The following is a 27854-nucleotide window of genomic DNA, read 5'->3' as shown; positions in this document are numbered from 1 at the left end:
CTTTTTTCGACAAAACCGGTGATAACTCAAAGGCTATGTTATCATCGTCGGAACTCACTGCAAATAGATGCGCCATGCTCCACTTCTTCGATTAGGTCTATCACTAGACAAGTACACGCCTTGTGTGGCAACAAAATGCAAAAGTCTGTTTTTGGGGCAAATATAAACTTTTGAATTTTGTTGCGAAACTGGATAGAAAATGACACGATGATAATGCCAATCTAAGGTGCGAAGTCTCGCGCGTCATACTGTTACGATTTCCGAGTGACCGATGGCATAGTATTCGCGTTATTCTCGGTTTTGTCGAAAAAAGAATACCTACCACGCAGTTTGCAGAGGGCTGTACATCGACATTTGATGCAGCAGTGCTGCTTCGTCGCTGCTTCTGGAGGCTCCGATCCACGTTTCTCTGGTTCCAATGCGCCGTGGTGCCTGACTTAAGCCGTCATGTGTCTGTCTCAGACTGTCAGGTACCTCGTTTCACATATCTGTTCCCTCTCCGTTCACAGACCGATTCGGCGTCAACTGGTACCTGACCGGGGTCACGTCGTTCGGAGCGAGGAACTGCGGCACTCGGGAGGCCGTCTTCACGCGGGTGCACGAGTACTTGGACTGGATACGCAGCAACATCAGTTAAGTGTGCCCCCCACTGATGTTGACCGGGGGTTATAGAGAGGACTGTCAAGAATGTTCAGTTTTGCTACATATTATTATAAGTGGCAGAACATTGAAGTGGCGAGTGGCGGCAAGACAACTGGAAAGACCGATCACAAAAGTCAAAACGGAATTAGCACTTGCTGTGGCCGTAGGGCTGTTTTACGCTAGAAGTGTTTTAGCTAGCGCGCTTGCTTCTGTGCTGCAACTGACCGTGCTTGTAACATACGGATTGTTTATGATAAGATTTACATACACCTCGCCTCATAAGCGCATGTCAGAATGAACAATAAATACACGCTTTTTGGTGTATACCGCGTATAATCATGTATTTTACCAGTACATTGCACACACAAGGCACGCTAGCAAGGCCTAACTATGAGGTGGTGGAGATAAAATTTATGCGAGAACACACAGACGCTCGTTCGGTTCGTGACACATGGAGTCGGGTTCGTCCGTCCGCTCGGTAAAAGTATTTGATTAAAGCTGTGCACACGCGGTCACGGCAGTGGAAGAGGAGCATCTACCAGGACAGGGGCGAAGCAGAGGGGCGACACAGACCTACACAGTCCACACATACACGCACACAATCTCGCCCCGCGCGGCGGCCGGCCGCCCAGTGGAATGAGCGCCGCCTGTCGGCAAAAACATGAACTAGAGCCGCCGTGCGCGGCCGCGCCCGCCACCGTGCATTGCCGGGTGGCGGAGGGCGTTCAACCTCCACCGTTCCGGCTCACTCACACAGTGAGGGCGCCACATCACAGGAGGGACAGGGGACGCCGCGCGGCCGGCCACCCGGCGCTGTCACACGATCAACGAACCAGTAAAGCTCCGCAGCGCAGGCTCGCACACAGCTCGACCCGCGCTCTCCTGCACCCGTGTCATTCCGCTCCGACCAGTACTAGGCGGCCCCCAGCGCCACGCTGGTGAACCCCGACTCAGTTCGGCTCAAACGCCGCCATAAATAACTTCCTAACCTTCTCACAGACAGACAACAATCATCCCACAGCATTCGGGACATGATAATTGAATAATGGATACATTCTTCACGGACTCCATCGAGGAAGGGATGCGGCTACCAATTGATGAGACGGACTGGCACTTTATCTATGTATGTATAATATATATGTGTGCGTGTCGCTATCAAAATTTCGTACAAAAATATTTTGTACAGTGCGGCCGATTTGGGAAGGGCGGTCGTCCGTGGTGCACCTCCACGTTCCTCGTTAAGCAGCGTCCTCCGCCGGCGCCGACCGTCTAGTCCCTGACGCGCCCGGGCCGCCGCCGCCGCCGCCGCGCCAGCACACTATCACAAGATGAGCCGCCAGCTCGCGCGCGCCCCCTACACGGGGTTCTTGAGGATGCGCTTGGTTCGGAAGTCGTAGACGCGCCGGCAGAAGAAGATGCGGTCGGGAGCGACGCGAGCCGACGGCAGCATGCTGGCGCGCGGGTACTCGCCGGGGAACTCGGGAACCTCGCTCTGCTGCGGCGGGATGCCCTGCTGACACTGCGCTAGGAACTTTACGTACCTGTGGAAGGCGAGAGGGGAGGTTAGATTGAAACGCAAAGTTGGGGCTATACGGTTTGAAGCATTTGACAGATATTGGTGCTAGTACAGCAGATGAATATCACGATGATTATACGACAACTGACTGCCGGAAAAGCTAATTCTCGGCTGAGTTGTACCGGACTTCGTTTCCAAATCCACTCATTCCTTATCCTTTACCCCCACAGCCCTGAGCTCCGTCGAAAGTGCCAACCGTCCTCTAAAATATGCCCTCACCTGCAGTACTCGTTCCACGTCAGCACGAAACACTTGTCCTCGATGCACGCCACCGAATTTGTGTCGCGATGTTTGGAGGCAAACACCTCTGCCGGCGCGGCGCCCGGCAGCTGGCCGCACGGCACTTTGAACTCGTGACCGCCCGAGCTCCCGGCGTCGGAGGAGCCCTCTGCACGGCCCTCCTCCGGGCCGTCCTCGGCGTGGTCGGGCCGGTAGTACCAGAGGAGCGAAACCAACATCTCGTCTGGGGAGGGGTGGGGAAGGTCAGATCATGAACTGGTTCAACTGGCTGGCCCTGTTCTCAAAGCGACACTGAAGGCTCTCACGAAGCCCAGTGACCCTCAAGAACGGACTTTCTGTTCTTACTCGTATAACACTGAAATTTTAGGCTTAGCCACACTTTCAAGAAAGTGTCACAGGCTCAACCTAGCAAGTAGTCTGACAGCTCCTATTCGTCCACTTCCCATTTTCCCTCTTTCTTTCCATCTACTTACTGTCCTCAGGGTTCTGGAAGATGGCGGCCACCTTTCCGACGAAGGGCGGCTCGTCCTTGGAGCCCGAGGCCAGCAGGACGCAGTCCTTGAGGCGGATCTCGTCACCCTCCTGGTGGCGCATCGACGGGAAGCACAGCCGCTCCACCAGCTGGTTGTCGTTCTGGGGTACAGATGGACGACGTGGGGTCAGACACAATCGTGACTAACCGGCAGAGACAATGGCGTCGAGTTCCAAGTTAATGACTATCACGACAACTGAGAAACATCGCAAACAAACGACAAACGGGAACAGGAAATAGTAACGACTTTTGCATTATGTCAATTCTTTATTTGAAAGCGAGACGTTTTATGAAACAGATGATGCATTGCCGTCTTTAACGAGCTATACAAAGCACATAGGTAGTAGGTACCCACTAGTAGTGACAACTCTCCCCACCCTTTACAAGCAGTCCTCTCTTTCCATCCCAGTCTCCATTCTCCATCCATCCCCTTTCTTACCCTGAGCAGAATTTTCTTCATCTGTCCCTGTCCCTGGAAGGACCAGGCGTGACTCCAGCGCTGTCCGCCGGTGGGCCGCGGGATGGCCAGCGCCCGCTCTCCAGACGGCTGCCGCTCTCCCTTACGCCTCCTCTTGGTCTCGGTGTCGCCGGAGGGTCGCGGTTTGCGTCCTCTCCGCGGCACTGGCGGCGGGGGCGGAGCGGCCACTGGCTCCTCGCTGGGCATCAGGTCGGGAGAGATGGATTTCCGCGCCGTCAGACCCGGCACCACGCGGCGGGGTTTGACGCGCACAGCGTGTGGCGCTGGTGAGTCTGTGAGCCGCGGCGGCGGAGGTGGCGGTGTGCGCTTACTGCGGCCGCCGACGGTGTCAGTGGGGGTCCTCCGACACAGACTGGCCACGTCGACCAGAAGTCGATCACTACCAGACGCCTTCCGACGCGCCTCTTTGGTCGAGAGGCTGCCGTTGGAGGCGGCGCCGCTCGGCCGACGCGACCGTGACGATTTGCCGCTGCTCTCCGAGGTGCAGCTGCCGCTCTCGGAGGCCGAGCGGTCAGAGGTCGAACGGCGCTCACCCGTTACCACCTTCTTCGGCCGACCGCGCTTCTTCTGCTCCCCGTTAGTCACCTTCTGCTGCTGTGCTGTCTTCTCGCCGGCGCCTGTCGAAGCAGGCTTTGTTTTCGGCTTGGACGACACCTTTACACTCGACTCTGGCGTTTTCGTGACGGCATTCGTCTTGACTTCAGTTTTCACCTTCTTCGTCTCCATCTTGGCAGCGACCGTTTTGAAGACGGGCTTCATCTGAGGTTTGACGTCAGCCATCTTGATGCCTGGCTCGAGCTTTGCCTTCTTGGCGGCTGGCTCCTCTTTCACCTCAGCCTTGCGTTTGGGCGGCACGGTCGGTGCTCTCTTCTCGTCCCTCCGAGTCGGGATGAGAAGTGTGGCGGGCCGGTTGGCAGGCGGCGTCTGCTTACCCTCGGAACTAGCCGGTGATGTCTTCAGGCCGTTCCTCAGCGGCGCCGCTGTCTGAGGCATCCCATGAGCCGGCGTCGGGCGAGACACCTGCGCCGGTGTCTGGCGCGGCGTCTGAGTCTGGGCCGGCGTTTGCGTCTGAGCTGAAGCCTGCGTCTGCGTCTGGGCCGGGGCCGGAGCCACAGCCGGAGCCGGGGGCGGGTTCGGCAGCTCAACAATCTGCACTTGGTTCTCTGCCGGCACCACCTGAGTGCGGAACTCTGCACTCTGCACCACTAGCGTACTCGTGGTGACCATTGTGCGTGCCAGGCCGGCGAATGAGCGCGGCGGCAGCGGCCGGCGCTGTCGCGGCGGGCACTGCGGCATCGCGGCCACGGCCAGGTACGAGTGAGAGCCGGAGATGGGAGGTCTCCGGGGTGACTGAGTGGGCCGCGGGGCCGACACGGCCGGCGGAGGAGCGGCGGGGGCGACCGACCGCGGCGAGGACGCCGGCCGTGGACTGGGCGAGGCCTGCGAGACTGGAGGGGGTTCCTCGGACTGTGTGGGGACTGGGACAGGCGCTGCAGACACAGCGGGACTAACTGGGGACGGCGAGGGGACGACTGCGGCGGGGGATGGCGCGGCGGGTTGAGCGGGGGATTGTACTTGTTCTCGTGTCCTCGCTGGGGTCGGGACCTGAGCGGGGGAGGGTGCCGGCGGGGCGGACCGGGCCGGTTCTCTAGAGACCGGGGCGGGGGACGGGGAGGTGCTCCTCTCCGCGACTTGTACTGCTGTCTGTACCGGTGTCCGTGCCGGCGTCACTGGCTCGGACCTCGTCCCGCTGACCGCCGCGGGACCCGCCGGCCGGGCGGGCGTCGCGCCGCGGCCCGACGGCTGCTTCATCTGTCCGATCTCACAGATGACGGGTCCGTCATCCATGGCGGCCGGCGCGCTGGCCCGCTGCTGGGCCGACGTCACCGTGGCTGAGGGGACAGACACCGGGGAGACCCACTCGGCCGCAGGCTGCCAGATGGAGTAGCCCTGCAACACACAGCGACAGAGGGGAGGCCGTCAGCGACAGCCCAGGGATAGGGCGGCGCCACAGAGAGCGACGAAACAGGTGTCTACCGAAGCAACATGAACTGGTGGTTTCACCGGGCGGTTATGTTCCATATGGAACAATAATAGTCAATAGTCAACTCCATATGGAGTTGGCTATTGAAAAAGGAAAAAAACGAAATGTTACATAAAAAAGTTACAAAAATTGTTACATCATCGCAAAAAAGACAACGGGTGGAAGTCTGAATTGGTCGGACACAACTCACGAAACTAACAAAAACAAAAACCTAATAGGCAGAACTTGGACAGAGACCCACCGCGATGAACGAGCCCCAGGTCGCCGTTTGGCCTCTCACTCGGACCGCCGGTCAATGCCCTGTCTCCCCCACTCACCGTTCCGGCGCCGGTCCGGGCGGGTCCCCTGTCGGCTGACACGGGTCTCCTGTGAGCCGGCGGAGCCTGACCGGCCGGGTCGCTCTGTTTGGGGGGACCTGTTGGCGGACCTCCGGCTGACGGCGGCGGCTGACCGGGAGTCTGGGGACCGCCCTGCTCCGGTGCACCTGCGGCGATGGAGACACAGGTCAGGTCACATGTTAGGTCGCAGGTCGAGTTACAGGCCAGGTCAAATCGCAGGTCACATCAATGGTTGCAGGTCACAAGTCACGTTACTAGTCAGGACAGTTAGGTCAACTCAAAGGTCAGGTCACATGTCAGATTTCAGGTCAGACCATGGGTCAACCAGGAGATAGAAGGTCAGGTAGGTCAGGTAAAAAGTCAGGTCATATATACAGGCCACAAGTCAGTCCGCAGCTCAAGTCACAGGTCGGATCGGGTCAGTTTTAGCGTTATGATACACATCATTCACAATTCAAGTGGCAGACGCAGACGGGTCAGAGTGACGAGTGTCAACCTTCTGCCCTCCCTACAACACTGCCTACCTCAAACGAAATATGCCAGTTTCATTGACACCACGCCTCACATAAACAAACGCGGCCGCTCTGCAGAATCGCCACTGTGCCGCACGTTTTGGCAATCGACTCGCTGAATTCCACACACCATCATGTAGGCAACACAGCTTGCTTTGCGAGTAGTCAGAATCATTCCCAGACCGTGCAGCCGCTCCGGGCGCAGCCTGCCGCCCGACCTTCCCGCTCGCCGGTCATTTTGCCCCGCTCGCCGGTCCGTTTATACGCAGCGGCGCGCTGTGTCAGCTGACTGCAGCCCGTCATGGTCAGAGTTGACGGCCCGACACTGGCGGTCAGCTCTAGGGGATTGCACGGAGACGGGACGGGAGAGACTGCAAAGTGCACAGCGTGGAACGATTTCAGGAGGTAATTGAATGAAATCGGCGAATTGATAAAGGCGGAAAGTTATTCGCACTACTTATCAGACTGTCGGGCCCAACCCAATATCGGAATAACGTCGCTGGCAAGTTGATCTCATAGGAAACACGGATTATTGGGTCACTTGTCCTAAGGAGAGCTCTCCCTACAAGACTTCCAACGATCTGATAAAGGTGTTTCCCTTTCCCACTGCGCTGAGGAGCTCAGGAGGAGATGCAGGAAACTTTTCTCTGCTTTCCTGTACCGATCTAAGAGAAGCCGCCATTCGACTCAACACTCCACAGCCGGAGACGGCGTGCGCTGGCCGTTCATCGTGCCACGATCAGGCTCACGACGATCAATATAGCCGGCCGCGTGTTCCGCCCGGTCTGCCTGCCTGTCTGCCGGTCGGTCGGTCGGTCGGCCCGACTGCCGCCGGGCTGCCCCACGCGGCCCGGTCCGGCCGGCCGGCCGCTGCACTGAAAGCCGCTCGGCGGGCCGGCTCAGACACGGGCCTGGCAGAGGGCCCAGTCCGGACCGGCGCGACGGGACGGTCGAGCGGGGCCGATACACCGGTCGGGCGGCGAGCGATACGGTGGGGAGACGGACATCGGTACTTACATGGCAGCAGTCCCCCTATGCAAGTTTGACCACCTGAGCCGCCATCAGACAGAGGAGACACCGGTGGGACAGCTAACGATCAGACGGCGAGACAGACACGAGAACAGGGCAGCAGTATCCCCCATGTCAGGCACCAGGTCACAGTCTCCTGATTCACGTATGACCACCTGGGCCGCCATCAGACAGAGGAGACACCGGTGGGACGGCGTGGCGAGACGGAGGCCAGAGCAGAGCAACAGTCTCCCCATGCAAGTATAGTCGCCGCAGCCGATGTCAGACAGTGGAGAAGGCAGTGCAGCTATAACTACTCCTCAATGCATACTCAGGCCAGCTACGGCTATTGCGCGTCTTCCTAGCATACACTCAGCCCAATTATTTCGTATCCGCATCATACCAGCCCGGCTTACGTCTTCCCATCGTACGGAGTACCTATATCCAGCCCAGCTACCCTTTCCGAATCAAATACCAGCCCGGCCAATGTCTCCATGTATTATATACTCAGAACGTCTCGAGTCTTCCACCATACCGTCCCGGCTATTTCGTCTCAACCTCACACCGTCCCCAGCCTATTTCGTCTCCACATCATATCATCCCAGCTAGTTCACCTCCTCATCCTGACATCCCGGCTCCATTGCAAACCATTTCGTCTCCACATCATATCATCCCAGCTAGTTCACCTCCTCATCCTGACATCCCGGCTCCATTGCAAACCATTTCGTCTCCACATCATATCATCCCAGCTAGTTCACCTCCTCATCCTGACATCCCGGCTCCACAGCAAACCATTTCGTCTCCACATCATATCATCCCAGCTAATTCACCTCATTCTGACATCCCGGCTCCATAGCATACTATTTCGTCTATTTCGTCTTCGCTCATACACCATCCCGGCTACTTTGTTTCTGCCTAATACCAGCACAACTCCTTCAGCATCCAAACACACCACCGTCTCACCTCTATCCCCCCCCCCCCCGGCTCTCCATCCGGTGAGCCGCACCGATGAATATGCTAATTAGTACACGCACAAATGACGGTGTCGGCCCGTTCCTGCGGCACCCAGGGATCGGCGCGTGGAGAGCGGTCCAACGCCTGTTTGCAACTTCGGCACGTTCGTTCGTTCTCCGACAAAACGCTGCCCAGCATGTATAATGCATAGGATGCAATATCATACAAATGCTGTGTTTAACAAGATAAACACAGAAAAGGTGTGGTGATATACACCGTTCGGCTTTAAAACGGAACCGATAAAACGACAAGCAAAGGCTGGGATGGATGCTAAACGGCACGAGTAAAATACTTTGATATTCATCATTTTAAAGTCAAACGTGCAACTAGGTCCAGTTTTTACTTATATTTACCTTGACTGCTGTCAATAAAAAGATAAATTAAATATTCACATTTATATGGGCCACCATGAAATATTCTTTCTTAATTCTTTTGCTATCTTTATATTGTTGTATTCTTTTGCTTTCCACTTTGACGACACCATATCTTAGTGACAAAGCATCTCGATGCTAAGTGATAACGACAGTTTATCTGGTCAGCCTGAACATCTCCTGTCCAGGAATGTCAAAAGCCGATCAGATAAGCATTGGAAACGAGAAAAGATAAAGGGGAATCACATAGGCAAGTGAAGGCAACAACATGTTAATAATTGCACAGCGTTAATAATTGCATGACACCCAAGACCATCTAAATGTAATAAATCTTATGAGAGGCAAATATATGCAATATACCTCCTTATGAGAGGCATGAGTAGACGACGTTCTTATCCACACCAAACCAGTTTGGTAATTGGGCTGACGGCACCTTCCGACGGGAGCGGGAGAGGGTTGAGGATTATGACCGTCGGGAGAGTGAAAGGGGCGCTGAATGGACCTCCACGCTGGCCGCCGGAACGGGCCCCGCGGGGGCGCCCGACACCCGCGGCGCCACTGGCTGCCGACGGCTGAAGGCGGGAGGTGAGCAGGGCCGCCGACGCCGTCATCGCTGCAGCGAAGGCGTTATAGCCTCCCGACGTACCGTAGCACATACCAGTGTATGAGTCATGGAAGCGGAACAGACCGATTTTCTTGGGAATGAATTTAACTTCCTTATAATATAGGTAGATGAGCGAGGTTCTTAAAAGGCGCAGAACGCATATGATGGAGATGTGCAGGGTAGTACCTATGAATCAGATAAGTTTCCAGCATAATGGTGCTTGTGTTATGTTTGCTTGCATAAAAAAGCATTGTGTATGCTGCAGAATGTTTGGCGTATCTTTACCAGATTGAGGAATGCCGCCCATCGTTTCAGTCGACGTTCGAAACAGTCGATACAGAATCGTTTGGCCGTCCGACACAGCCGCGCAGTATCTGCGTCGGTGTTTGTGGTCCCTCAGCCAACTCGACACTAAAGTTCCCGCTAACTCGCCTGAAAGCGGCACTCTCGGCTCTCAATCTCAGACGAGAGCTCGAGCAGAAATATGACGCCACTCGGGGTTTATGAGCGCAGGGGCTAATGGGATAATTTGGGGCCGCATATGGGGCGATGGCTGCTCCCCGATTATAATCGCCCACCATGACCGTCCGGCCACAAAGTAGCGATGGCATACATTCCACTGGAACGTCAGCAATGGTAACAACGTTTATAAATATGAAACCTCAAATCCATAACAGGTATTTTCAACTTTGAGTGATCTGAGTAGACCCAACAATTGCAGCCTACATCTCATCAACGAAAAAAGCTGCGAAATCGGAATGAAGCGATAGTGTTACGCGATGGTTGAAATGACATTTCAGGATCGAAAGTCAGGCAGCCAAGCAGGATCGCACACAAGTCTGAAGATAAATAAATCAAATCACGCAGTGCCATAAGCGTTTTCCACTCTTCCGAACAACTTTTACAATATATCTTTGCAAGTTAACCCGGCAGGCGGTGGGCCTACCAGCCACCTTCCGCGCGGTGGGGGGGGGGGGCATTTTTTTCCCCCCCCGTATCTCCGAAACTAGTGGACGGATCCGGAAAATTCAAACGGCGTTCGATAGCCCTGTCAAATTTGTCGCGAGAAACCAAATTTCATTGACCTCGGAGTCACCGATGACGTCACAGGTCAGGTCAAAGATAAAATGTTTCACCGTTCACGGGGCTTCTAGGGAAAGCGCTATAACACCGAGTAAAACGCATTTTGTCGAAAATCAGCGATAAGGCGTCAGTTGTCTAGTACATATGTTGCTATTAGAGGTCACTGGTCATACCAGGTCAGGTAACAGGTCAGGTCACCAAAGGTCACCAAGGGTCACCACTCACCACATGAGCCCAACTTTACTAAGGTTATGTGATGCATGTTTTATAGCCAGTTTTTCATTTCCAACTCAATGGTGTTGGTTATAAGACCATCAGGTACGGTTTAGGTCACTTTCTGGTGGAGGTCAGGTCAAGGTCAGGTCAAAAAGGTCAAATTTCAAAGTTGATATTTTTGCATAAATGGGTGTCGATTCGATGCAGCTCGTCACGGGGAGTCTAATGTTGGTCTTTGTTATGCACTACGAGGTCTAGAATTGCAAAAATTGAGTTTGAAAATTTGACGTCATCAATTTTGAACAGTTTTTTCGCTATAACTTGGTCAAAAAAAGAGGTATCGATCTCAAATTTGGTATGTAGATAGAAGGCGGTAGGGACTATTACATATATTCCGTTTTTTTTTTGAAATTCAAAAAACTTTTTGGATTTTTTGGCTATTATATTCAAAAAATCATTTTTTTTATTTTTGGGGGTCAAAATCCAAAAAAATCGAAAAACCGAAATAGCAGTTTTGTAGCACTTTTGATTTCACACCTTTTATGTCTGAAACATTTTTCTGTATCTCTAAAGCTGTAGGCCTGACAGCTCTTCCCGCGAAACCTTTTTTGGGTCGAAAATGGCAAAAATGACGTCACTCTGACGTCATTAGCGGCCAACCTATCATAGCCTTTGGAAAATTTTTGGTCACCATGTGCGCTAGATGCTCCCGGGAGGGTACTGAAAGTTTGGTGACGATCGGCGCAGCGGTTCTCGAGATATGTTGAAAAAACTAAAGGGGGGCAAAAAATGCCCCCTCCCCACCGCCTGGAAGGTTAACCCGATCGTTCTGAAACCGTTTGGTCTTCTACCGATTTGCCACTTGCACTCCCCGACCGCATGCCAGATGCTAACCATGAAAAGCTTTCTAGCGTTAATGACACTGCGGTGACGGTTGTGTTAATAATCCAGAGGGCTCGAATAAACCACACAGGGACTTACTACAGAGCGGGACAGAGCCACGCCTAGGCCACAGACGGGACCGCTTCTACCACAGACAGCTCATTAGGCTATGGGTCAGCGGAGTACGTGAGAGTAGGCAGGCCTGCAAGTGGCGGGAAATGTCTATGTAGAGGGCGGAGGGGAGGGGCAGGACCATCAGAGAGGAGGCAAAGCATGAGTGCCGCAGTCGATGGCTGTCGACACTGACAGTTTCATAGCCGCCGGCTCGACACTGTATTTATTTCTTCTTCCTAAACTCAGTCGAATGCGCAGGACACGTGTTGAACATCTCGCATCAAATCAACCTATAAATGGTCAATAGACCTAACCAGGTCATTTGAAATGCGGGGCGGCACTCAGTCATGTCCTACCGATTTAGTCTTCTCGGCGATGGCGCACCTGTGTCACGTCATTTGAATTTTAAATCAAATCCTAACTGCACCGTTAATGTGTTGCTTATCATACCTACCTGCCTACTGTAGGTACAGTGAACGTGCAACGGCATAATAATTAAGTATTCCAGCCAATAAAGACACGAGTTTACTCGACTCCTGGCAGACCCACCGCAAACAGTCCCCAGCGGAACCCTAGCCTCACCCCACCCTATCTCCACACCCAACACACCCTGGCGTGACCCCGCGTCCCGCCCCCGCCCTGCGCCGCTCACGGGGGCGCTCCGCGATTCCCTGCTCACATTACGTGCGATTAGGCCGATTTGTGAGGTGATGCAACTTACCGGCTGGGGTTTGGCCTACGATAAGCCCGCCCGCGACCGAGCTCAGGGACTGTGGCTTTGGAAGGCTCGCGCCTAAAGCCACTGCCAACGGCGAACTGGGACTGGTGTGGAGTTACGAAAGCGCCAGGATCGCGATGAATGAAGGGTTAAAATGGAATAGCGTAAGTACAACTGCGCTTTAGTTGATTGATTGAACTCATACAGACTGTTATAGACTCCTGAACGTCGTCGAAATAGTCGGTGAATGCCATTGAATCATAATGAATGAAGGGCATTCTGATGCAATAATATATTTAATATTGCACATTTACCCTTTGGTTTCAGCGCTTCTTGATGCATCGATGATTTGCAGGATCGATCATTCTTTGATGCTGATGACGACGCCCGTCAAAACTAGCAATGGACATATGTAATAAGTAAAGGTTCTGATAGGCATCATAACACAAGCGAAAGACGAAAAGTAGGTACCTATTTTGAATGTGATCACATCATACATGGATCAATCATCCAATTGAGCGTGAAGTCATTGCATACGGATCTCGGATAGCGATGTCGAAATTGAAAAAACTATTAGCCTACCCAGAAGGCTAATAGTTTCCTTCGTAGCATGACTGCCTACGCTAGCATAGGCAGTCATGCTAGCGTAGCGAACGTCTACAGCTATTCGAAAGAAGCTCCGGTGAGCTTCTGCCGCCAGATGTCCAGGGCCGAGGGAGGCAGTGTATGAAGGAGCTGACCTTATTAACTCACTTCATTCCAAGACGGTCACATCTCACGGGAGCCGCCAACAACACCGTACAAAGTACAAACATGTCTCCTGCTGTAGAAACTAGAAACACCTTGGTCTGTCCACCTCCACCCAGACCATGGTTCACCGTTACTTATGAAGACCAGCCAGCAAACATATGTTTGTTGACCTCTTTGTACAGAACTTACAGAAGTCGAGACATTTGAAATGCCAAACAGAAGATTGTGTTGATGAATGTTCTAAGTTCAGTGTTCGAATACGGATACCTGCGTGTATCACATCCGTATACACTTCCGAAAAATGATCAGGTATCTGCCCTTCTCTCAATTTAACCCTACAATCTGGACAGCGGATACGCTGGAGACAGGCCCGGTGTCCGGATACCCCAAAATACAGATCAGATATCATGTCTAACCGCAGGATGTAGAGCGTCAGACTTTGGTTGACGCTGTGCGGTGTCTGATGTTCGATATTTGACCTCTGCACGGTATCTGGTGCACACATAGGCACGGTCAGTATACGCAGTGGAGACTGCCCAAAGTTCAGATTAATTAATTAATTATACGTATGGTACATACCTAATTATATCGGTGGATAACTATAACAAACATCAGGGAGATCAGTTCAGTTGTGTGAATGTCCGACACCCAAGTAGGTAAGTAAATGTTAAAAGAAAAAGCAAACTAACAATAAGGCCCGTGTGTTTAAATCAAACATGGGAATTAAAAACGCGTTAATGGGTGTTCTCTTGGGGTTTTGATCCTTACTACCAGCAAAGATAATGTAGAAAAGTAATAAGAGCTGCAACCCATTGCCGATTAAGTTACAATGCCTGATAAGCCCGATGGATTGGCGCGGCAGGTAATGCTGATAAGCCTCTTCATTTAACTTTATATATTTTCCCAATCCCAATAAGCTGCGTAGCTCCATATACCAGCAACTATCGCAGAAACTACATAGAAACCAAGGGTGATAGCCTTTGCAGCGTATGACTCAGTATAGGGTCATCTCTTTCTCCAGCTATGCTGTAAGCTGTAAGTAAGACAGACCACTTCAATTGTAAATTGCCGTTTAAAGGCAAATGAGATATAACCGAAGATGCATGATGACTGAAACAGTGTTCAGTTATTGGTCCTAATTTTGCAGGAGGATCTGTAAAGGCAACGGAAGCGCGCATTCGGCCGGCCATTTTTCCATAGACGGATCAATTATGCCTAGAAAGTATCGCCATAAACACCAGCTATAACGGTTTGCAATATCATGCTCAACATCTACACGTAAGACACATGTAATAGAGGATCCTCACTAAATCAGTAACACAGTGAGCAATGACTGTTGACTGGCGCCACACAGGAGTCAGCTCTATATGACAAGGTCGAGTCACGAGTCACTGAGTCAGTGGTCGATGGGTTGACTCAGATCCGGTGGTGCACCTGAGTCATGCCCCGATCACCTCTGGACACACAAACAGATACAAAATGAGTTGTGAATGTTGGTGTATACCAGGCCACTGGACAGTAAAAATGGTCTAAAAAAGACAAGTAATCATGGAGCCAGGACATGGCCGCAGCCGGCAAGTGTGTGATGAAAATATTCACCAGAGGGAGAAGTCAAAGCGCAATCGCAGACAAGTTGAGCTGCGTCATAGACATAAGGTTGTCCAGTTGCTCAGTTATTCGCCAATGACATCGTGCAAGCACACATGGCACTTGTTGAGTTTACAGAGCAGCCAACAAGCGATCACGGCGTAACTGAACGCTGCAGATAAGGTGGCCGCCGCACTGTTCCATCCATCATAAATCTCGATCCTGAAGCGAACCCTTCCCACGTCATCGGCCGTCATTCAGCGTCTGATGACGGTGCGAGCGGCGTCCGTCATTACCTATCATCGTGACGTGCCGTCGCCCGCCATGGCCCGTGGATCACCACCTAGCCTGTCCGAGCGGCGAGGGACGTCCCGCGACGACCGACCTGCCGCGTCTACTTCCCAAGCCGCTCCACAGATGGCAGCACCGGCGGCCGCTAATTGACGTTTTTCGTCGGCGCCGGGCTATTGGCGTAGGGCGTGCCGGTGTGGCGCCGCATGGGAGGCACGCCGCCGGGCGAGCACGACGGGAGAGCAGCGAGGACAGGGCATGTTCTTAGGCTTGCGGGACAGATTAAAGAACAGATTCCTCCAGTTAGAACCGAAGAGAACCTCTGTGGACAGACTCTTGGGCAGGCCTGTTGACCTATTGTCAGATCAGTGGACTACTGCGTCTTATACCATACCCTATGGCCCGGCAGGCGGAGAGACCTCACCCAGGGACAGCTGACGATGTGTCCATCTATCCCGCCACTGCAACTCCCGTGATGGCTGTCTTTCCTTCCCGAGCGGTCCATTGCGAATATACTCAAATCGTACCGGCAGAGGCGACACCGCTGCCTCGCGAGATAAGCTGTCAGCGGCTTATCAGTCGCTCAACGGGCGCCGGAGAGCCCGGAAAGGAAAAGCAGTGCGACCGTCACCATCTACCATTGACCACAATGGTCGTAACTGGCGAGATCCGATCGCACCTACGTTAAGGAAGTGCCGATAAGAATGGTTCTTCAAGCTTCTGACGGAGCATCTTTCAAACGTATTCATCGTGTTTTGTCTCGCATTTAGGTGTAGCTGCCTCAAAGGTAGACCCGCATGGCGGCAAGTGAAGATCAGCAGTAGTAACGTTTTAATTCTACCTCCGGTTGTCCGTCTTCACTCTTCTGTTCTCTTTACATCCACTGACCGTCTCAGCTGTTCGACAATTCTGTCAATACCTGAACGACACCCTCAACGGCAAACAGAGAGCGGTTTGTTTTGATAGCCACGTACGGTTCCTCTGCCAGCCTGGACAAACTCGAACCATCCATGTTTACGTAACACCTTGCGTTGGCCAATCGGCGGGGAAATGGAATTAATACTTCACGGTCATATGACACGGTCGATACCTACCATGAGCCATTAATATCACGCCTAATTGAACAATCACGGAGATGAATGTCATATAAATTGATCGGGCATAGCACACATTAATGATAAAGAATCCTTATCCGCGGTGGAGGTGAGCCTTGTTTCGAGGATAGGCAAGCAATGACAAAGAGCACATAACTATTTGTGCGTTCAAAGGTGAAACGGACGTCTTATCAAACACAACTAAAGAAAATCGCACGATGAAAACCAGTATTAAATAACATACATAATTGTCGGACTCCGAAAAGCAAACGAAAACTAAACTAGCAGAAGACGTAAGGGTTTTGCGCTGTCAAAGCGCACTATGTTCCGCTAGTCACGGGGCGGCCAAGAAAACAAACATCGGGCAGTATACAGGTTGCAGTTCCTATCGATAGCATTAAAAATGAAATATTACAAATAAGTTCTAACCATTATCAATTATTATTCAATTAGGAGATTTCCGGCTGGCATTGACCACAACTTTACGTCGTTTAGGACATTTTCGGGTGTCCGTGAGCGGTTGACTCCGCTGTGGGACATTGACCTCAGATGACCTCAGACAACAACCTCGAGGTCTGATATTGACCGCAAGATTCTGTTCCTCCGGCCGCCATCCGGTTCCGTTGAGAACCGACCCTGATCAGTACAACTCACTTCCTCCAAACCCGCAGTGAATGGTTTCTGTAACCCAGCACGGAACTCCCCCTCCCCCACCCCACCAGCTGGTGCCGGGGAGGGGAGAGGGAAGGGGTGCGGTCGGTGCTCCCCGTCAGCTGGCCAGCCTGTCCTCTGGCCAAGGGCGCGGCCTTGTCGGCGTGTCGGCGGCGGTGCCGACTCACCGTCAAGGAACGGCGCCGCGGGTCGTCCCGTGCTAGCAGAGAGGGTTCGACGGCCCGTGCTAGGAGAGAGGGTTCGACGGCCCGCGCTAGCAGAGAGGGTTCGACAAGAACCCAGGTGACACTAACTGAGGTGACGTCACATGACCCACAGGAAGATTGGAATGGTGAGCGGGTGGTGAGTTCGGGAACCCTCCCGACAAGACATGCATTGTTGCACGATGAATCATGATTGCAACACCCCTATTTGGTAAGGTAGTGTGTGGAAGGCCGAAGTGTGCTGAAGCGGACGTTCCCAGGAGCTACAGATAAGGATAATCTACAGACTGACTTCCATGATGTTTGATGGAAAATATGAGCATGCACAAAGTGAACTAGATAGTTACCTTATGCAAACAAGTTATTCAGCTTTGAACCTTCAAGGCAAACTGCAGGGTTCTCAAAACCTGAGCTTCAAGAAAGTCGACCCATTCAGCTGAGTTTAACCTTAGGTCCATCTTTGTCGAAATCATTGTAAAACAATTCTCGCAAAGCGCCATGTCGAGTGTAGACCTCCGTCATAAACCTTTGCAGCGTGATAAGCACCTGTCAAATGTCATCATCCACCACAGCAATTGGTCCCCCGGCTCACACGGGGCGACCTTCACCGGAGCTGTCAAATTCGGACTGACTGACCGCTTCAGCACTGAATGTGTCGGCCAACAGGCAGTGTCCTGTCCTGACAGGACAGGGCTATCCCCCTTCCAGCTCAGCAGAGACGCGTCAACACGGGAAATGCATGTGGGTGCTAGTGGCAAGACGGGACGACCCACTCGCTGCACATTGAACGAGTAACTGGGGAGTCCTGTGCGGCTCAGACGCGGTTTGACACTGCTCAGGGCAGCACCAACACAGCAGCTCTGCAGACAGAGGCAGAGATAGGGAGATACCAAAATAGCGCCGACTGACACGCGTGGGCATGCACCGGGCGACCAGAGGCGATCAATGCGTTCGGCTAGGGGCTGAACGCATAATAACATGGGTCGAATCAGGACACTAGTCGGACATTAGAAGTCTAATGTCCGCAATAAGCAAGCAATAGGCAATAAGCCTGTTCTGCAAGTGCCGCATGCACAATTATTTCAATTAGTTTGCTCTGTGACTGAGTCCAGCAGTTTCGATACGAATCAATAGGGTTCTGCAATGACAGTTCTGCCTCTCAGGCCTCGACGATCCCAGGACGGATATTTTTTTTATTCCATCAGCTTTTGACAATGTGTTTTAAAAGTCGTCTTGAAACTCTGAAAGCATAATTGATTATTTATGCTTTCGGCTATAACGCTGCCGTCTATATGATATTCCACCAAAGATCAGACATTTTTCGTTGTCAGAAGTTTTTTTTTTGCGACATTTATTTTTCGTTGCACTCATTTGCAATACCTACTACTTGCACTTCTTTGCGGTACTTCTCAGGGCATCAGGTTTATCCGATTTTTCACATTAACAATCGCTTTAACATTCAGGTATGTTAAAGGTAAGGTTTGTTTGTTGGGGCTTTAGGGCGCGTCGACTGCAGAGGTCATTTTGCGCCCATAATAACAGGTAAGGTGAATTGGCTTTGACATGCTACCATTACATAACAGGCATTATAGGCCTTACGTAATACACGCCATTTGGAACCACTGGGCAGTGGGCACTCATTTGGCCGATACAGCTACTCTACCCAAAGAAAAGGCAGCTATTACTATATATCTGAATATCATAGAGTCTTGATCGCCTGTGTTAGGTGACCGTCACCGATGACGACTAGTTGGAGACCAGCTCTGTCGGATGACGCCTATCCTTGCGCCCTTTCAAACGGACGGCGATAAGTACAGAAACTGCAGCTGAGACTCGGAGCTCTGAGCTCCGCAAGCTAAGGCTCGGTGCTGGGAGACTCTAGGCTGGCTGAGAAACAGGCCTGAGCACATTACTCTGGCCTCTGGCTGAGAAACCGGACTGAGTGCAGTGCTGTTGCTCAGAGATGACTCAAAACATGAGCCGACTGCAAAGCAGAAAAACAATGATTCAGTCTGTAGATCCAACGGCCTTCATCAAACCGTACTGGCCTAAAGGTTCTGCCGACTACTGACCACACAAACCACACTGACCTGCCTAACTATAGTGACTAACTACTGGCCTACCCGCCACTGACGCTGACTAATGACTACTGGTCCAGTGTGAATGTTCAAAGACGACTTTTAGGAGTGCATGCATAACTAGGTTAGCATACAAACACACGAGTGTAATTGCGCTTGATTTGAAAATGATATCATAATGCCCTAATGTAAAATGACAATAATAACTAAACTTTATTGTAGAAGGCAAAGTTTTCTATACATACGGCATATTGATCACAGTCAATGAGATGCAAAATATGACGAAAATCAATCATATTCTACATCTCACTGGCAGTGATCAAGACACTGTATGTATCGAAAGCTTTGTCTTCTATAATAAACTTAAGTTATTATCGTCTTTTTATGATCCTTTATGTCAAATTTGACGTCTTCAAAATATTCAAAAGCAAGCCGTGACCAAGCAAGTGTTATCACCGATTTATGATGTCCAGTTCTCAGTTTATACATCGGTAACACCAAAAAGACTGCAACGCTAATAGTTTGTTTCTGACTCATTGTCTGTGTCGATCGAGTCATGGTCGTATCGTTTATCTACAGATGAAAACTCAATATCTGAGCGTATAACCTTGCCTCGCAACCCTCCTTTTGTCGAACATTTATCACCAGAGCCTCAAGAGTTATCATCACGAGCAGCCCCTTTGGCCCCCAGAACCCAGTGCCGACTCTATCTCTGAGTAACCACACCTAATATACCGGTCACCAATCGCCAGTGCGCGGTTGCATGTCCGCCTCGTTACCCGTCGACGCGACCTGTTTCTGGGCCGCGTGTGGCACACAGCTGGTACCGGCGGCAGCGCGGATCGATGACGAGAAGTGGCCGACCGAGGTGACCCTGTCCACGCTCCGAGCAGCTCCGACGGGTCGACAGAACGGCCGACCGACCGACAGACCGACGGATAGACAGACGGATAGACCGACGGATAGACCGACAGACAGACCCCGTGCCGACCGACAGATAGACCGATGGATAGAACGACCGACCGACCGACGGATGGACCGATGGATAGACCGACGAACAGACCGACGGATATATCCCGGTCCGACGTACAGACCGATTAGATCCCGGTCAGACCGACCGACCGACCGGCAAACCGACGGATAGATCGACCGACAGACCGACGGATAGACCGACAGATAGACCGACGGATAGACCGACCGACAAACAGGGTTAGTCTGCGACCGCACCATGGAACCACCGAGCCCGCTGCACTGAGTGAGCCACCCAGTGCCAGGAAAGCGGTCTCGCCAGGCTGAGCCTACGCACTGCGCAGTTCACCGGCCCGTGGGCTGGTCGGTTCGCTGGAAGGGACTGGCGTGTTATGCTGGAGAGATCAGACTCATGAGTCGACACGACTGGTCGCTCGTCGTGTCGGCGCACGAGTTTCCACAGGTGACGGTGTCAGACCCACATCTACGCGCGCCCTGGCCCCGTTTGGACCCGTCCTCGCCGCCCCGGCACGGCCATGAATCAGGCAAACAGGCTGTCAGACTTCGGCAAACTGGCCGCGGCCGTAGAATTCAGGCCACAGGCGGCCGGTACCAACTGGGTCGACATAATCCGACCGCCTCACACCAGACCAGGCACGAGCTGCCCGCGTTGCACGACGCCACAGCTGACGGCGGGCCACCGTGGGCAGCGAGTGCTCAGTCCTGTGATGTCAGAGCTCCGAGAGAAGCGAGCTGTAGGCAAGCCTCAGACGTAGCCAAGCCTAGTCGTAGCCAAGCCTCGACCGTGGACTAACTCCAGCCCAGGTCAAGCCTTAACCGGTCCCTCGCCGTAGTCAACCCACCCGCTGCCCATCGGCTGCAGCGTGCAACCGGTCAAAACGTTATACCGCTCCTGGGCCGAACCGACATGCATCCCAGCCGATATACCTTCCTGAAACACCTATATGCCACCCTCTGATTGTGGCGATCCCGGCTGAAGCCTATCCCAGCTGCACCAAGTGTCTAATCCCGGCCGTACCCACCACCTGGCGCTCCCACCCCAGCCGGCCAGGCAGCCAGGCCCGAGCGTGACCAGCGCCGAGCCGCAGCCTGACGGTCTCCTGAGTCATACCTGTGAGCCGTCTCCCCACCAGGCCTACGACCATCTCTGGCCGCGCCACGGCGCCGTCCCGCTCCGCTGACGTGCGCTCCAGCGCCGCCGACACCGCCACGTCCTCAGTTCGGTTTTGTCTCCACACCACAGCGCGGAACCACTGCGCCGAGCACCGCGCGCTCAGGGTCGCTGCGGACCGACTGGCGGCGGCGGCCGACCGGCGCCGCCACTGCCGCGGCGGGTTGCCCGGCCGGCCCACGCGTGCGGCGCCATTTTGTGAGCGGCACGTGAGAGCGCCGGCCAGGAGCGGCGCGGCGCACCGTCCTGAGGTGTTTGTCACTGCTGGGCGGCCAGCGTGGCCACCAGCTGCTCCGACCACCGCAGAGGAGCAGCTCAGGTGGAGGGATGGGATTCACCCCACCAGGCGGGATCCCCAGGTCACGGAGACAGCAGCGTTTTAAAATGTGAACGCTCGATGGGATTACCTTTAAATGTCACAAACCAACAGCTGCTGACAATTGAATGTTGAAGCTGTCAGACGCATTTATGTCGGTCATTGTGAACCATTGTCGGGTGTATCGTATATTCTAACAGATATCAAGGTCCTCGGGGCATTTGCAAGCACCAGACAAGAGTCTGAGCCCTCAAGAGCCGACTAATGAAGGGGCGATCAATTGTGCACCAGCGGCATCAAAAGTACGATGTCATTCTTCCCGATTCGCCGCGACAAATTGTGAGCATATTTTCAGCAAGAAGCGGAACGATTCTTGCTTGCTCAGGCCTTAACTATAAAGGTAAAGCTCAAGCTCAAAGGTAATGCTCAAGCCTATTAGAGGTAAAGGGCATGACAGCACGCAGTTTCAGTAGGAAGAACTTCTGATTTCTGGAGACGCAGATCTCTTGCAATATTCACGGTCTTTTGCTCTTTGAAGTGAGGTCTCTCATGATAGTACCTTACGGAATCGGATACAATGTGGCATCTAGCGGCATAAAAGCCTCCAATATGAGGCAGCAAATTTTATTATTACGGACTTTCCGAAAAAATAGGGGCGAGGCCACGGCAACTCCTGACAAGAGGTTTAGTGTAGGCCCGTCACTGGTTAGTGACAGCGTCCTTTTAGTAAAGAAATGTGTTGCTACAAAATTATCAAAGGCTTCATGGGAGCTTTATTATAAACGATACGCCAATGTGAGTGGATGTTCACAAGAGCTCAAATGTGTGGATCTATATTCATTTCTGACTTCCGTATGGTATACTGATGATGGTCTTCACTGTACATCCATATGCTTTTCGCTGAGCCCGAAAATGCTTGAGAATCGATTGATATATGTAAAAGCTGAGAAGATTGAACATAACAACTTTTTTATACCCGGACCATATACATAATTAAGAAGGCAGTCAAAACAGCATGGATTAGAGAAAGATAAGACGCTATGAGAATCAATCTGACACCGGATAGATCTGTATCCACGGACATCCGGTCATCAGAATCAAACCCATGAAATTCTCTGTCGTCCAATACCCGCTGAACTCCGTAATGACAGCGGCGCGTTCAGAGCGGGTGATACGACCCCTCTGCTACCGCTACCGCCGGGGATTAGGACTGCGCCGGGCGGGAGGCGGTGTCAGGAGAGGGACCTTTGTCTGAGTGATCGGCCCGCTACAGGGGATCCCTTGACGCCGCAGATGTCGGCACCGGGATTATACTAGCGCGGATAGAGCGTCTCATGGCGAGCCCTTTTAGTCCTGCAGAATGACAGTTCCAAGGAAAATGCCCACACTACGCTAATTAACCCAGCTGGACACATTAGCGTTGAGTTTGGCGTGGAACAAGGGAATTACCAGTGAGTTCAATTTGGACTGTGTTGGCAAGCGGATAATCTAATCATTAGAGTAATTCAATTGGTCAGATTTGTTTGTGACACATGTGCTGAGCTGTAAACCATAATTATGTGTCATTTTGTCAAACGGTTAATGCTGTAAGGATCTAGGCGATAAACTTATCCATCAGCCAGTCAAGTGCGGTTTGACAAGTTATTAACTGCCCAAACCTAAACAAAAGAAATTGCGGCTATTTTCTGCATAACCCGATACAATTAAATGTAAACTTAGTCATGAGGGGAGTAGTACAGTGTCCATCAGCTATCAAACGCCAAAAGGGTATGTGCTTACCTATACCTAAATATCCACAACGGATCACCACACCTTTCAATGAGCAACCAACTTATCATGCATGCTCATAACGATACGAATATTTCTAATAGTGTGAATTCCGCAATGCTTCGGCGAGGCAATGGAAATCTATTTCGTTATGTGTCCGACAGTATCGTAAACCTTCTATCCCTATCCACGAGAACATGGAACAAATGGAACGAAAGACGTCATTATTTTCACGGCGGCGCTGGGCGGGTGCCGGCTGTCGGTCGCGGCAATAAATGTCGACAAACCAATGTCGGCTCGCCGCCGGAGCCAGGGGGATAAAGGTCAGGATGGCCGGGGTAGAGCAGTCTCGTGAGTTCCAGAGGTCACCCCGAGTCTGCAGTGGAGTATCTCCACTAGCATCATCCTAATAATATGGCCAATGGTCATAAAGTGTATAAACACACTGTATTAGCCAGGTATGCATGTCAAGTAATCTACATCGCATAACATCGTGTGTTAAAATGTCAGTCATTCTTATTCACTCCCATCAAATTGTATGTGGAGACACTACCCGCTCAAAAGCTAAGCACACACAGCTAGTTAATCCACATGAGCGTATTAACGCGTTCCACACTTCCATAGTAAAATCCGTTCGATATGCCTATGAGCAGAAGGTTGCGACTTCACGAGTTTTTAACGGTGCGCTCATGAGAACTCAGCTGAACCTATGGTTAAGATATTCAAATGGAGCCAACTGCCAAGGAATGTTAACTATTATACGCCTAGCTACACCTTCCAATAGCACGACACGTAAGTCACGCGCAGGTAAAGAACATTTTGAAGTCAAAAGGAAGCACTATTTCGAAACGTCCAAGCTTCAATGAGAAATAACGCAACATAAGCATTAAGGTGACTTCATTGCTGGCGTATCAACAGCAGATACCTAAGCAAATGCATGTGGATTGGTAACTTTCACGATTCCGTTTCCCAAACGCTTGAATTATACCTACAACTTTAAAGTCAGTTTACAGACCGAAAATATCTAAAAAAAAAGGATGTGGCAATGGCCCCAAGTGTCCTCCAATCGAGACTTGAAATGGGTGAGATCTTGGATTCGAGTCGCTCCGGCACTCTATGAAAGAGCTCTGACGGGGATGGTGTGCGGTTGGTATGTAGGAGCAGCCACAATTACCAGTAATTGAAACCAGTGAGTGACAAGCAGGACCACGTCCGGCTAGATAAGTACGCTTCTCTTTGACTTTAAATCTCCCGACATCCCGGACCTTCCAATCAGACGGTAGAGCTCGAGAGTGTGTAGCAAGCTCTATTTGCTGCAATCACGAGCTCTGGGTTCGCCATGCTGTCCGAGTAGGTACCCCACCACAACCAATAAATATCTGGCTTTGTGGAACCGTTTATTAAAAGTATTTTAGCTATTTTACGTTACAAAATTGTTGTAGGTACTGGGTCCAAACCTTAAAATCCATTTAGAGCCAAAATAAGTGTTTGTTTCAGGCTGATCATGGCATCAATATCATGGCCAAATTATCAGCTTCTCATTTATATTCTACACTGCAGGTGTTAGGTATTTGATTCAAAGACTTGCAGCGACACGGCAATCAGCAATGGTGAATCATGCGAAAGAGAGAGATGAACGAAAAACGAACGGGAAGAAAGGTAAACAGCACGTAGGTATATGAGAGGAAGGGAGAGAGCGGTAGAGAGAGAGAGAGAGAGAGAGAGAGAGAGAGAGAGAGAGAGAGAGAGAGAGAGAGAGAGAGAGAGAGAGAGAGAGAGAGAGAGACCGGAGCCAATTTGTTTGTTTTTTGTTTTGTTGGGTTAGGCCCTTTCGGTCGACAAGACCATTGCAGAGCCGGAAGGATGATAGGAATTAGGGGGAGACATTGGTCTGGGCAGGCACCCTAGTGAGTCGCCGGGGCTGAGCCCGTCCAGAGGACAGGCCATGCAGGGGCGGATCCAAGGGGGGGGTCACATGGGTCATGGCCCCCCCCCCCTTGAGGCCCGGGGGCCCAAAGATCTTCCAGGGGCACCACCGGCCTATCAGGGGTATCACAGTCCTGACAGGGGCACCACAGGACCGCCAGGGGCACCACAGGCCTAGCAGGGACACCACGGGCCTGGTGCCCCTGGGCCCTGACAGGACTGTAACGCCCCTGACAAGCCTGAAGTGTCCCCGGCAGGCACGTGGTGCCCCTGACAGGCCTGAGGCGCCCCTGCAAGGCCGGTGGTGCCCCTGGCAGGTCTGTGGTGTCCATGGCAGGCCTGTGGTGCCCTTGCTAGGCCTCTGGTGCCCCTGACAGGCTTGTAATGCCCCTGGAAGGACTGTGGTGCCCCTGGGCCCTGACAAGCCTGAGGTGCCCCTGACAGGCCAGAGGTGCCCTTGCTAGGCCTGTGGTGCCCCTGGCAGGCCTCTGGTGCCCCTGACAGGCTTCCGGTGCCCTTGGAAGGACTGTGGTGTCCCTGGGCCCTGACAAGCCTGAGGTGCCCCTGACAGGCCCATGGTGCCCTTGTTAGGCCTGTGGTGTTATTTCTTAAAGTGTCAATTAATTATCCCTATGAGGAGGATCCGTGCAGATTTCACATGAAATCCAACAATGATGGAAAATTATGAAAATGTAGAACAGTCTGGGTGAATGATGGATGATGTGAAACGAGGTGAAAAAGAGGTGAATTTGTATCGACACTTGGCTTATAGTTTTACGAATTTCGAATACAGTCATTTAAAGTAACTGGTCCCTTTTACGATACCCGGCAAGAACAATCGTTAACAATGTTATTGACGTAACATTATGGTCCTCCGGGCCGGATAGAGTACCGTAAGATAACTGTAACCAGTTAAGGAATTGATTGACTGCGATTCGATAGGTAACGTAACTATGAGTGTACGATCGGCTTGCGGTGATAGGTCTGCATCCGCAAGTCTCAAAACCCGAAGTGAGGCTGAAATGAGCTCTACGTCCACCACTCGCAGTTCGGTAAGGAGACGAGCGCTCGTATCACAGCTCAAAGCCGAACAGGCGAAGCGAGTGGCAGACGAGAAGATTAAGGCAGCTGAGGTTCGTGCGAGGCTAGCAAGAGATGAGGCTTTAGCCGAAGCACGACAGGCAGCTGACCAAGCGGAGGTAGACGCGCTGGAGCTTCAAATAATGGAAGAAGAGGTTGGATTGCGAAATTCGGTCGGCACTGCAGATGAAGATGGAATGCGACCGGTGTCCATGCACCACCAGCCGCCGCCCATGGACCGCGCTGTTGACAGGGTGAGCCCTGTGCCGCCGACCCCGATGGCTCGCGTTCAGAACGAGCAGTCTGATCAGCGGGTCCAGTGTCAAATGCTTGGTGACACGCAGGCTGCAGCGTGTCAAAGTATTGCCGGAGCGCAGGCTGGAAATGCGGGAGGGAGTAACCCGACTCGTCCACCCGATCAAGAGAACAACCCGGTAAACAGATCGCCCGATCGAAGCCATCGCACAAGACGATGGGTCGAAGCCAACACAAACTTCGCTCCTGTTCATGCATCGCTGCCCAAGATACAGCTTGGGATGTTTGATGGGTCTCCGTTAGAGTGGCCCCGGTGGATCTCGCTCTTTCGAGCCCTGGTTCATGATAATGCGTCACTGACTGACACAGAGCGCATGATTCACCTCCAGTCGTTCCTGACGGGAGACGCTCGTGAAGCCGTGCGTGGTCTGCTCTGTGACATGTCGCTCTATGAAGTGGCGCTGAGCGAGCTGGAGACTCAATTCGGAAACCCGACTGCTGTCGTCCAGAGCACACTCAGCAGCATTCTTCAGCATCCGGTAGTGAAGCACAACGATATCGCTGGCCTGACAAGTCTGTCGCGAGCCCTGCACACGGCCGTGTGCGTACTAAAGAGCATGGGCTACCAAGCGGATTTGGCTGCGACCTCTTCAATGCAGCAGGTGATAGCCAAGCTACCAAGCACGCTGGCCTGGCAGTGGGGCCAGCTAGAAGTGGAAATGATGCCACAAGTACCCACTCTGGAGGACATTGATTCTTGGCTTGGGAAAGTAGTGCTGGCGGGCCGCCGCGTTCAGCCTGCGCTCTGCTCAAGGGTACAGGACAGTGTCGCCAGATCAGCGCATACACCGGCACCGCTGAACAGGCGCCGGGGCGACACAAGAGGGAATAAAAGTTCAGCTCAGCGCACAACTTTTGCGACTGCTTCTGGAGCGGCTGTCAGTGCTGAATGTGTTGTGTGCCAAAGTGGCGCCCACGCACTTGCCGAATGCCCATCTTTTCTGGAGAAAACACCGGAGGAGCGCGGTCACATCGTGCGCAGTGGCCGCCGCTGTTTCCGATGTCTCAGTACTGGCCACTGGCTGAGCAAATGTTCGAGCAGGACAGTCTGTGGAGAGCGGGGCTGCAAGGGGAGACACCATCGCCTTCTCCACATACCGTCAGCGCAATCTCCTCATCCCGCACAAACAAGACCGACGGCGACGACAGACGCCCGTGACGTAATGGCAATGACGCAGACGGAGACGCATACAAGTCAGCGCACCTTGCTACAAATTGTTCCAATCCGGATTCATGGAACTG

General features: G+C 52.4%; 1 protein-coding gene across 1 annotated transcript in view; it reads right to left on the bottom strand.

Moving 5' to 3' along the window:
* Positions 1-956: 956 nt before the first annotated feature.
* The window catches only part of LOC122376432 (basic proline-rich protein-like), a gene marked incomplete at its 5' end in the record, with an annotated part of 38356 nt that continues 11458 nt past the window's right edge, over positions 957-27854 (bottom strand). Inside the window, 5 exons of the mRNA XM_043356301.1 lie at positions 957-2183; positions 2438-2681; positions 2932-3091; positions 3430-5418; positions 5830-5996. Of these exons, the coding sequence (XP_043212236.1) occupies positions 1997-2183; positions 2438-2681; positions 2932-3091; positions 3430-5418; positions 5830-5996 (2747 nt within the window). The remainder of the gene's footprint in view (positions 2184-2437; positions 2682-2931; positions 3092-3429; positions 5419-5829; positions 5997-27854) is intronic.

Source organism: Amphibalanus amphitrite, unplaced genomic scaffold, assembly GCF_019059575.1.
Source record: "Amphibalanus amphitrite isolate SeventyFive unplaced genomic scaffold, NRLGWU_Aamphi_draft 002134F_arrow, whole genome shotgun sequence".
Lineage (NCBI taxonomy): Eukaryota > Metazoa > Arthropoda > Thecostraca > Balanomorpha > Balanidae > Amphibalanus > Amphibalanus amphitrite.
This window is presented reverse-complemented; position numbering and strand designations above follow the sequence as displayed.